Below are 12,333 nucleotides of genomic sequence, written 5' to 3' on the forward strand. Positions count from 1 at the left end.
ATAGTGTTTTGTCAGGATAGTGAAGTTGAATCATTGTCTGTACTGAATCATTTAACTATCCAATGTCTCTGACTCTGAAAAACACCCTAGATACAGGAATGCTTGTCCTAGTTATAACTACAATGACTCCGACAACTGCAGAGAATTTTGAATGTCGGGACTGGTTAAAATTCTAATTATACAAATGATAGTTCCAGTCCTTATATTTGATTGGCTGAGCAGCGTTCCAAGAGTGCTAACATACTGTGTAGAACAGGGGTGTCCACATTTTTTTAAAAGGGGGCCAGATTCGATGTTGTGGACACATCTGGGGGGCCGGTTCCTTTTCTATTTTATATATGTATATATTACATGTTTTGTTTCTTGAAAACATGACAGATTTGACAAAAGCTGGAGCTGACAGTAGAGTAGCTTGAGATAGGACACAGATGTAAAATGAATACACCACAAATATCTGTAAAACTTTTAACAAGCTCGTTTTTAAAGGGTGAAATTGAAATATTATTACTGAGTTAGAACTCTATTCTTATTTAAATTAAAAAGTACTCCAAATAGATCACCGCAGGTAAAACCACACATGGCACCTCACTACATGGTAAAAAGTAAAAATATTGTTATATCTAGAATGGCTTTATGGTATTTAGTCTATGAACACATTTAATATAAATACGAATGCACAAAACTGCAAGTTTATGACAAACATAGTCTGTAACTTGGCCTTTATTACTCATTTGATACATGTCTATATTAAAAATTAAATAAAATGAGATATTAACTTACATTTCTGACAAAATACCACAGTTACAGTTAGTGTTACCACAGTAAATCCATGATAAATGTTGTTGAATTGTTGGTTGAAAAGTATTCTAACTGGATTGGCTCAATGTTTCTCCTGATTTGCACGTTAGTGATGTTGATTCAGTCAGCGCTGTTTCAACTGGCTTTAAACTGAATTAAATCACAGAGAGATTTGCAGCTTGTACCCGAGAACTTGAACACTTCTCACTGGCTGTTTAGTGGTCATGTGATCGAGACACTCAGCAAGTAAACACATTTGTGAGCTTGTGAGTCAAACGCTGGCTCCTGCGTCAGTATCACACGCATGCGTCGTGCTGCTCATGTGAACAGCGTCGGCCAATACTGAGCCAGTGTTCTGATGTAAACACGGAAGCGCTGCACTGCGTCAACTGCGTAGGAGACTGACAGGGTAGAGAAAAAATTCTTGAATAAAGTCGTTATTTTTGTTTTTTGCGCACAAAAAGTATTCATGTTGCTTCATAACATTAAGGTTGAACCACTGTAGTCACGTTGACTATTTTAACGATGTCATACTTTTCTGGACCTTGAATGTGGTAATTGACCGTTCGCAAAGACCCGCCCCCTTTAGTTACTGTTGCTACGTCCGACAAGCCATGATCTCTTGCCACTCATCATGTTCTCACACAATGAAAATTACATTGTGGAGCAAAGAGTACACTGACAACGCGTCGACAGATAAGACAAAGCAGGTTACTTTTGATATGAAACAGTCTCAAATTTTGTCATTTTTAAATAAATTTAAACAATAAATACCGTTTTGTGGCTCTTTAATGTGTCATGACAGATCGCTGTAGCACTTCAGTTCAAGCGGCTCATGAACCGATCATCTCTTCCTACTAGTTCATTTATAGAATCAAATAAACATGAATGAACATCATAAGAAATGTTGTTCCAATCGCAGAAAGTTGTCAGTACACACCATTTTTCAAGTTCAAGTTCACCTACGTTAATCTGCTAACTCCCCTGACTGCTTTGTCGGACAAAATGGCGGATTCTGCGTTATGATTGGTTAGATCGCCTGTCAATCAAACTCCTGGCGAAGGGTCAATTATGTTGCTTTCTATGGGGGATAAAAAAAACCTCTCGGATTTCATCAAAAATATCTTAATTTGTGTTCCGAACCTTAATATTTGTACATTTATATGTAAATTACTAAATAATTATTTAAATAGAAAAATAATTTGTAGGTTAATTGATTTAAATATTAAATTGTGATTAGTCAATTTTTCTATACTTGAAGCATGTTATTTTAATTTTAATTTAATACTTAATTTATTAAATTTCATCATTCACGAATGCAAATGAGTTTACTTTTGTTAAATTTCCTGCCTGGGTTTGATTTATAAATAATTAGAAGTCTAATAATAATTAATGAAGGTAAACCTGTTTAACTAATCGCATACATTAACATACATTAACCACAGTTCTACTAAAAATATAAGACTCGGTGCTCAACGGCAGGCACAAGACTTATCATTTCCAATCTCTGCCTTTCATTTTTTTGCTTCTTTCTCTTGTAAGAGCAGACGCCTCGAGCCTCCATCCATCCATTCTTCACAGTGGGATTATTGATTTCATTTTCATATTGCTGCAGGTCCTCCGTTGTAAACAACCTTCCCCTCTTTTCAAAAAGTGAATTGATCCTCGGTCCGCCTGTGTTAGAAGGAACCAATCAAAGGGAACACCATTATCTTTCTTTTTTGCAGCCGCTTCCCTTTCTCTTCTCCTTTTGTGTCCTGAAATAATAGAGCTCGCATTGGCAAACAACATCAAGTATAATGGTGAGTTTGTTGGCGGCACAGATTTGAAAAGTTTTCTGAAAGTGCCACGCTAAAGTGGTTTGAGTTCAGAACAAACTTATTGTTCCAGCAGCACATTTACACAATATAATAGATGGCGAGGATTATCTTGTTTGCGGTAATAGCTCGAAAAGCTTCACACAGCCACACTGAGAAAGACCTTGAGGGAAATGGATGGAGGGGCTTTTTCTTTATTTAATTTTTATTGCACATCTATAGAAACGTGGGGGGGGGTTGGGTGAACTAGAAAACCTTGATTTGCGCTTATATACAACAGAGACTGTTGCCTTGCCATTTCTGAAAGCCTTTACATCAAAAAGATGCAGTGCTGTGAGGACCCAATTACACCTGTTAATGTATTTGGCCTTGGAGACGCAACATATACATGGAGTTACGCTTTTGTTCATTTAGGACATCTGCCTTTATCAAAGCTGTAGGAAGGAGTGCATTAAAATTCATTGTAATCTTTCGTCTTGTGGGGAAACTAACTAAGATAAGTGTCTGTGTTGTTGATTAGCTGAACATGTGGGTCTAGGCTGAAGAACCACTCAAATGGGTTTTAGAAGCTGTTGTGCTTTACTGGCTGCTGTCTGTTAGCTAAAGAGATTAGGACTACATTTCTGTTTCTTACCCCTGATGATCAAGGATACACAAAAGCAGAAAGGTTTATTTCACTCTCTGTTTTACCATTTCGTTCTATCACAGAACCTGAAGTGTGGACGTTCTTTGTGCTTTCAGAGGGTAAATATCAACATGACATCAAATTTGACCCTGTGTACTTCATAAAGGTCTAGTTCACAAAAAAAAATTAAATTCTGTTATTATTTACTCACCCTTATGTCATTTCAAACCCTGTCTGACTTTCTTCTGTGGAACGCAATGAAGATATTTTGAAATATGTCTTGTTTTTTGGTCCATTTAATGAAAGTCAATAGGGTCCATAGAAAGTTATACAGTTTTAGAACAACATGAGGGGCTGTAAATTACATATTTTTCATTTAATAGATATTCTTTGTTGTGCATGATTTGTCAGGAAAAAAAAAATGTTTTGGTTATATTTCACCAAATTTGAATAGCTTCTTCAACGCTGAAATGAGTTTTCATTTAGGCTGATGTCACCAAAAACACTTAAAGGTGCTCTATGTAAGTTTTTGACTGTTCTACAGCATAAAAATACCATAATATGTTTTATTAAACATGCTTAGTTCACATATTTGTTTCTCTGAAAACCATTGCTACAGCCAGTTATTTTACTTTGAAATTTGTGTTCCATGTTGGAATTTCTGTTTTTGTTTCGGTCTGTGCAAGACCGCACGTTGCCAATTTACTCAATAGTATTTCGCCACCCTGGGTTGCCAGTTGGTGGAAAACACATGCAGAGAATTGCAGCCATTGAAGCCAGCAAACAAACTGGGTCGCAGATTCTACCCAACCTAAAAAGCCTTAGCATCCATCTAAAAATCTCTATGAACGGGAGCATAATAAAACACAATATAAACTCATCATAAATCAATAAATCAAATAATTATCTTACAGTGTGTAAGTCTCCTCGCCTTCCAATGTCAATTGAGCTCGCTCCTGTTGCGTGTCTTCAAACTGGCAACCCGCAAAAGCATTGAGTCTGAGGAGGAGGGGCGGAGCAAACAATATTTTGAATTTGGACTGCAGTACACATTTCAACCACTAGCTGTCATTCTTAAATAGAGCACCTTTAAAGGAATAGTTCCTTCAAAAAATTAAGTCATCAATGCACATATTCCAAATCTATGTAAATTATTTTTGCGCAACATGCAGTTTTTTCCCCCATGCAATATAAAGAATGGAGATTTGTAGATTTTAAAGGGTTAGTTCCCCCAAACAATGAAAATTCTGGCATTAATTACCCTCATCTTCAAAACACAAATTAAGATATATGTAATGAAGCCTGGGATATTTCTGTCCCTCCACTGAAAGTCCATTATACCAATACTTTGATGCTTTATGATCATAAACACTTCATAAAAGAAATCCATAGGAATCAACTGTTGATTACTGTTGATTGAGTAACTGATGAATTTTCTTTTTTTACGGAACTATCCCTGTAAGCTTCAAAGTGGACACAAAAGCATCATAAAGGTATTTAACACTTTTTTTCAAGTCTTCTGAAGTCATATGATAGATTTGGGTGAGAAACAGACTGAAATTTAAGCAGTTTTTACTGATCAATCTGCTCATTCTGTGAGTTGTTACCCCTTATTTATCCTGCACGCGTCTGCCTCGTCCAAGCCACGCAGCTGAAATACAAAATAAAGTCAAAAATAATCACCCTGAGAAGACTCCCGCTCATATTTCACATCACTAGGAGGCCAGAAACTGACGACGAGATTCAAAGTTTAAAAACTTTAAAATCTTTTATCCTTGTCGTCCATAACTGGATTTTTAAGTGTATTAACTTTGTCTGTAGGCTACAGCAAAATAAAGTAGGGCATAGCAATAAACACAATTAAACTGGACAAAATATAACCATTTGACCAGTAAAAACACGAAAAATCAAGGAAAACAATGTTGTTCAGGCAAATCTTGTGGTCTCGCGAATCCAGCCGCTTCGCTTCTGAAATGCTTCTAGTGTGAGTTGACACCACGTAGAGGACGGAACAAAACCTCGCTGGTGCCGTAACGCGCCGCAGACGCGTGCAGTGTAAATAAGGGGTCAACCACTCTGACCAGATCATTGAGTTGAATTTAAGAACTGATTCAGTCTGATTTGTGAACAAATCATTCAGACCACTTTTGTTAACTGGATCAAACAATTAATTAAAAAAAAAAAAATCAAACTTAAAAGAACAATTCTTACAATTTTCAATTGTTTATGACCCAAATCTCAGTCTCTTCCTCACACAAAGCTATTGTAAGACTTCAGAAAACTTTGGAAATAGAATGTGAGTTGTATAGAGCACTTTTGTGATACTTTTCTGGTACTTACTGGTCTTTTTTTTTTTTTTTTTGAAGTTTGAAAGCTTTAGACCCCATCCAGTGTAATTGCATAAATCAAAAACTTTGATATGGTTTTTATCTTAGTGTTAAATCTTTACAGCAGTTTGTGTGTTGTTAGGCCTTTGTTGCGAAAATAGATTCAATTTGCACCTACAGTAGCTGTCTTTGCGGTAGAAGGATATTGGAACCAAATGTGACAATACATGGTGCTTGTAATACAAAAAGATCAAATCAAAAAAAAAAAAGGCTGAATACATGCTTGGCTCACTGGTCTTTGTAGCCGTAATTCTCCTTTCATCTTTCAATCTGTACTACTTCTCTTGTGTCTTGCTTCTGTGCTTCCCTCTCCAATCGTTTCATTGCTATTGTCTGCACTTTGCACTATCTAATGGCATATCAGACCTATTCTGAAGGCTTCATTTTGGCTCAGGCGTGCCACATGGCCTACGAACATCCTCACAAAGCCCTGAAGCCATAGTCAGCGGGGAACCTGAGGCCAAAGAGCCAGAAACACAATGGTTGACGTGACCTTTCCGTAGCGGAGCCGCAGTTGTGCACCACTGTGCATTCATTCTGATAACTCTGATAATCCATCGGACAGACATTGTTCCGCTAAAAAGCAGCTTCAAAACCTGAACTATAGAATCTGCAGTCGACTTTTTTTTTCCAGCACTCTCCAGGTGTGATAAAAGTGCATTAGGAATGGCTTTCTTGCTTTGTTACCCCAAAAGCATCCGCGTGCTGTTTCCCATTTGGCATCGGAACAAGGCGGTTCACTTTGTCTGTCTGGTCTCCAAAAGCTCTTTCCTCTGTTTTATTCTATTGAAGCTGTTAGGAGGAGCAGCAAATACTGTTTGGGCCGGCTATCACTCCATCCACAAAGGCAGGTTTGAAGTACCTCCACGGAGTAGCTTCAAAGACATCTATTTTTTCACGGTTGTCATCAGACATCATAAGGAGAGCAACCAAATTGTGGGTTCCTTTACCTACAACAAATAGGTTTTTGTTTGCTTTTTGGTTTTCAGAAAAAGCGTATTGTGTTTCAGACTATTCCTATGGAAGAAATGGCTTCTCGTTTGAAAAAGCATTTTGTGAAAAGCAAACAATCCCATCATCCAACTAGCACAGGGATATTTTGTTTTTGCGGTTTTTTTATTGTTTCACCCCTAATTTCTACAGCAGGCGAGCAAGAAGTTTGTTCTTTGAGTACCAGATTGCCTGTCAAGCATCTGATATGATGGATATCCAATTCAACCCAGACCAAATGCAAATGGGGGAGCTGAAATCTATACTACACAACTTTTTGTGTTCTCATAATAAAATGTATTTTATTTTATTTTTAAATTTTATTTATTGTAAATTATAATAATACAAATGACCAAAAAACATTATTTATTTATTTATTTATTTATAACTGTAGGTGTTTCTTCATTTATGGGCTCTTTTATGTCCTAGGGTTTTTGTAAATAACTAACAGATTTATATAACTAACAGATTTCAGCTTTTTTTTTTTTTTTTTGGTTACATGAAGGTCACATTAAAACCTTTTTTAACGTGACCTCATCATTTATTTTTGCTTATTTTCAAGTGTATCAGTAGCTATGTTTCCATCCAAAGTTGTGAATTTAACTTATGCGCAAAATTGTAATACCGCGTAAAACCAGTAAGTCAAAGAGAACAAAATCTTCACTTCCTGATAAACTGGTGCTAAATATCACTAAGAAACGTAGGAGAAGCCACTGTATATAATAATTTTTGTATATAATAAATTATTTACTTCTCAGAGCGTGCATATGAAACGCAATAAACGTGTTATCTTGCTTTCAGAGGCAGATGTTGCTGTTTGGGAACGCAGTCATGTAAGACAGTTCTGGGAGGAATTATACCGAACCACATTGACGACAGATTTCTGAATGACCGAAACAGCATTTCAGACGCTTTGCAACAAGATTTTCCCGCTGTTTAGTAAAGTTATGCCGTCCCATCGCGCAAAGTCACATGATTTTTTTTTGATGCACATCAAGAAATTTATTCGGTAAATGTGTTTCCATCGTAGTTTATGTGCATGTTTTCTTATCGGATAGAAAATTTATCTGACTCAAATGAGCGGATATGTTTTTTTATGTGCATTTTTAGAATTTATGCGCATCTTGGCATTTCCATCCAGCAGTTTTTAATGTGATATCCCAAAATGCGCATAAAAATAGGTGGATGGAAACATAGCTATAGAAGAGCATGGTAGAGAAAAAGTTAGGTAAATCACATGTGAACAGAATATTTTATTTAGATTATTTAGTATTTCCCATTAAACTTTAACTGTTAAAATTAAGCAAAATTGGCAACATTATTTAATTTTGTATATTTAGGATACATAATGCCTTAGCATGACAAAGGAGTCAGTCATTTTATTCCAGAAATGTTAAAAATGTAATTTGCACCACAGAATGCTATTAAACACAACATGTGATGTAAATTACACTGTGGTGAACATGGTCAAATAATAAAATGTAACAAAAATGCAGAATTCTCCTTTGATTCATGTATGTCCACTGCAATGCAATTAAATTACTGAGTGTGTGAAGAGTTTATTTTAAGAGAGTTTACTTTCTAAAAGTTCAGAGGGCCAAAAGTGCTCATAGTTGAAGAAACACCTAAATACGGATCTATGTTATTCAATAAAGAAGAAGGATTTGACTTATCTAAAAATAATTCATTTATATATACTTGTATAGTTCTTGTGCAATACATCTTGCTTATTGAACGAATTGATATTGGATAAGTGCAGTAGGCTGAAAATTTAATATTGAGTTTCCTCTTGCACTTAGTTATGTCATAAACTCAATGTGTTTTTTGGAGATTTTGAAAGTGGGTTTTCTGTTGTTTAGATGGGCTGTTTTTTGGATGATGATGTTATTAGAGCAAAGGGCATTTCTAGCTTTTATGTCCAGAAATGAAAAGGGCAGAAGTCATGCATATATTGGTTCCTCCTCACAATGTCCTGTCACATCAGACATGATGTAGTGGCCAGGGAGCTTGAGGTCAAGAAACCCGCCTGACCTTTGAGAAAGAAAGTAACTGACATTGTGCTTGTGTTTGAAAGATAAAGTGTGAGTGTATGTTTCTGACTTCCACATGTTCTGAAGCTCTGAAGAGTGCAATCGGTTTTAGCATCAGCTTTAGTTGTATGAACAACCGTTAAGGCCTATTCACACCAAGCATGGAACAAATGTTCATTGTGAACAAGATTTAGAACAGAAACACTGGGCATAAGGAAAATTACAATACTTTTTTGTCCTAATTTCTTCACTTGCAAGAGATAAACACTAGAGCTTTTATTTTGACAGAAACTGCAGTTGAGCTTTTATTTTGGCGGAAAACTACTGTTTCTGTGAAAACAGGTTTTCCGTTACAAATCTAGTGAAATAGCTGTAATCATTTGCCCACAAAATGCTGGAAATTATGTAAATGTGAAAATAATGTTGCCCACTATGTTACCAAATGCACGCTACACTCACAGCACATGCAAAGATGGAGTTCACTACATTCATTCACTGTAAACTGAGCCATTTTGAGATGCGGAAAACACTAGATCACAAGCTGATTGCATGAGCAAAGTGCGCACTTCGCTTTGAAACATGCAGCGCAAACAGACTATATACTTATTTAATTAAATAGCAGTCTTTTGCGATTTGATAAGGGCACAAAGCCATATTGCGCATTCGATTTTAATTCGTTTGACAGATACTTTGCCAAAGCAATGGTTTTAATGTAGACTGATGAACATTCGTTTCGCTCTTGATGTGAATAGACCTTTTTGTTGGCGATTTGTTTTGCATTTTAGTTCCGCATTCGGTTTGAATAGGCATTTAAAGTATTTTGTCCAGGTTTGCTCTTTTTGGAGAACTAAATTTACATACCTCAATGAAACTTCCTGCCTAATGAAAGGTGAAGTGAAAAAGAGGTAGATCAGCTCTTATCAGGCTCATTAAATGCCTTATTCAGGACGTGCTTTATGCCAGATGTGTTGTGGAGTACTTCCTCTTGCATATTTGATTGCGTGTGACTATGTGATTTATCTGACTATGAAATGAAAGGATCAGACAGATCAGAGAGTGGTACATCAGAAGTTGGTGAAGTCAAAATCAGCAGAACTTGCTCGTAGATTGAACCCACTGTCGCTGCTGGCGATTTCTTTCCTTTTTTTCCCCTCATGTACTCTGCTCAATGCAGAGTTCAGAGTCAAGCTCCCTCTCGGCCTTGTTTGTTTGTCTTGTTTGATCATTCTTCTTCATCTGCTTCTCTCTTGTTTGCCGTCGTAGTGACAGCAGCTGTCTCTCCCTGCCCTTAATGGTGAGGGGAGTTTAGACAAGGCCTCAGAGAGGAAAATGAGACACTAGGAGCAGCTAACATCAGCCCAACTCTTTCTGTAGGTTACATCACTTTCTTTGGTAGACATCCAATGTGCTATTTAGCTTTATAAAAGTTCACAATGCCCCAACAAACACCAACTACCATGAAGCTGTTCATACAGTAACCAAATGTGTTTCTCACACACACACACACACACACACACACACACATATATATATATAATCGCTTTAATTTAATATACAGTATATATATATATATATATATATATATATATATATATATATATATACTGTATATTAAATTAAAGAGATTGCAATTTTTATTAATTCAGTTTATTTATTTTCAGAAATTTAACTGATCACAATTTAATCACACATCAAATTTTGCTGAGAAATTATCCCCGAAAGATAATTTAAAGTCATTATTGTGATAAATGAGAAAATACAAAAAGGAGATTTAGAAAGAATTATTCTATTTGATTTAACATAGAATTTATTACACAAACTTTTTGGCTACAATGTCCATGTGTCCATGAGGGTGAGTAAATGATGACAGAATTTTCATTTTTGGGTGAACTATACCTTTAATGTTTTTTTTTTTTTATTAATATCAATTATTATTATTTTTGTTAATGAAGTAATACTCTAAATAAGATACTAAAACTGCCAGTAGGTAAATGTCTAAATGAGTAAGTCATTGAGTCATTCATTCGATTTGTTCAAATGGCTGATTCATTCAGGAATAAAGTAAAGGCCTCTCTTTATGAATGGGCTATTGAATCACTGGTTCTCCGATTCGTTCACAACACAAATTCATTCAGAAACACAGCTGTGTTGCTTGGAGACGCACAATTGTTCTGCTATGGCTTTATAGCAAAAACAGATAATATTATAAAATATGACAAAATATTATCTTCTTATTTATTGAACTGTTGTATAAAATCAGTATCACATTTGCACCTGTGCTATTCGGAACAAAAGCAGCACTTGTTGTGTGAGATTGCACTCATTGCTCGTGTGATATTGCTTAACTATATCAAATGATATAAATATGAAACAAAAACTCATACAGTGGCATTTTTGCCCCAATATCTTGAATTTTGTTTCCTTGCATCATGTTCGTCACCATCAACAACTGTATGAAATATCAGATGACATATGTAGGTCTGGGGCGTGCGCATTATTTTTTCCATAACTAATTAAATTAATGTGTTAAATCAACTGTGTGTGTATATATGTATATAAATAATACATTTTATTATTATTTATGTAAGGAATAATTGACGACGGGCCGTTGGATTCTTAGAAAATAATGCACACCTGAGGTGGTAATGCGGCCACGACGCGAAGTGGAGTGGCCATTACACCTCGGGTGTACATTATTTTCTAAGAATTCAACGGCCCGGAGTCAATTATTCTGCTTATACTACAGTTATGACACCTCAAGACGCTGTTCCGATGTTGTATTTCAAGACATTTGTCAGGTTTTTGTCCTTAAACACTCTTGTGTGTGGGACTAATTTCTTACGTATCTCATCCCAAGCCTCCATTGCTAATTGCAAAATGTCATTCAAGAACTAGTAACGGAGGCTTGAGCCTTGATAGCAGAATAATACAGATGATGCAGTTATTAACGCAGTTGAGAGAGAGAGAGAGAGAGAGAGAGAGAGAGAATAAGCATAATTAGCCCAATTAGCCTAACTTACATGAGTCTGCTTCTCTCACGGCAGCAGTGTCTCTACTAATAGCGAAACTATAAGTTTATCTACCTCAAGAACCACACAGTTATTACCTCGCTGTTGAATCATGTATCTTAAGTTGCTAAACTATTTTACTGATTAATTCGTCAAAGCAGCGCTGACAAAACGTTTCTGCGCGAGTGTGTGTCCGTACTATATAGTCCACAGTACGTGTGTATGTTTGAAAGAGAGAGAGTGGGAGAGAGTATGTGCTTTCAGGACACAATAAAACGTATTTTGTGGCAAAAACCATGACAATAATTTGTCGTTTTCATCCTATTGTTTACCATATTTATTTGCTCGGTGGGTGTCGTTGTGGGTTTTGTTTATTTTTGCGGTTGTAGGCTATAGAACCTATTGAAATAACTGAAATCATTTGGCGAAGTGATATGGAACTGTAATGCGGTCAAGACCTGCCTAGAACTACTTTAGCCATGCGTTTCCCTGAAAATAAACATTCAACAGCATATAAACATTTTTATTGTGCTTTAATCTCTCTCTATATATAATATACTTTGATTATGCTTTAATTTTTGACTTTTATACAAAAGTGTTCCTTTATTGCATCATACTACTGTTTTTTTTCCTCACAAATAAAATATATCGATCTGTCATCAAGTGTAAATGAGTCAC

The 12,333-nt window shown here is 36.0% G+C and overlaps 1 protein-coding gene across 5 annotated transcripts in view; it reads left to right on the forward strand.

The window, feature by feature from the left end:
* chchd6a (coiled-coil-helix-coiled-coil-helix domain containing 6a) overlaps positions 1–12,333 on the forward strand; it is a 71,160-nt gene that overhangs the window by 54,991 nt on the left and 3,836 nt on the right. The window contains exon 8 of one of the 5 annotated variants that reach the window (XM_051879532.1): positions 7,419–7,577. The exons of 2 other annotated variants lie outside the window; for them this stretch is intronic. In XM_051879532.1, the coding sequence (XP_051735492.1) occupies positions 7,419–7,454 (36 nt within the window). In that variant the 3' untranslated portion in view covers positions 7,455–7,577. Of the gene's footprint in view, positions 1–7,418; positions 7,578–12,333 lie in introns of those variants that run through there. 2 more of the 5 variants (XM_051879529.1, XM_051879531.1) reach the window with 2 other exon arrangements.

The sequence above is a fragment of the Ctenopharyngodon idella genome, chromosome 22 (genome assembly GCF_019924925.1).
Source record: "Ctenopharyngodon idella isolate HZGC_01 chromosome 22, HZGC01, whole genome shotgun sequence".
In the NCBI taxonomy this organism is placed as follows: Eukaryota; Metazoa; Chordata; class Actinopteri; order Cypriniformes; family Xenocyprididae; genus Ctenopharyngodon; species Ctenopharyngodon idella.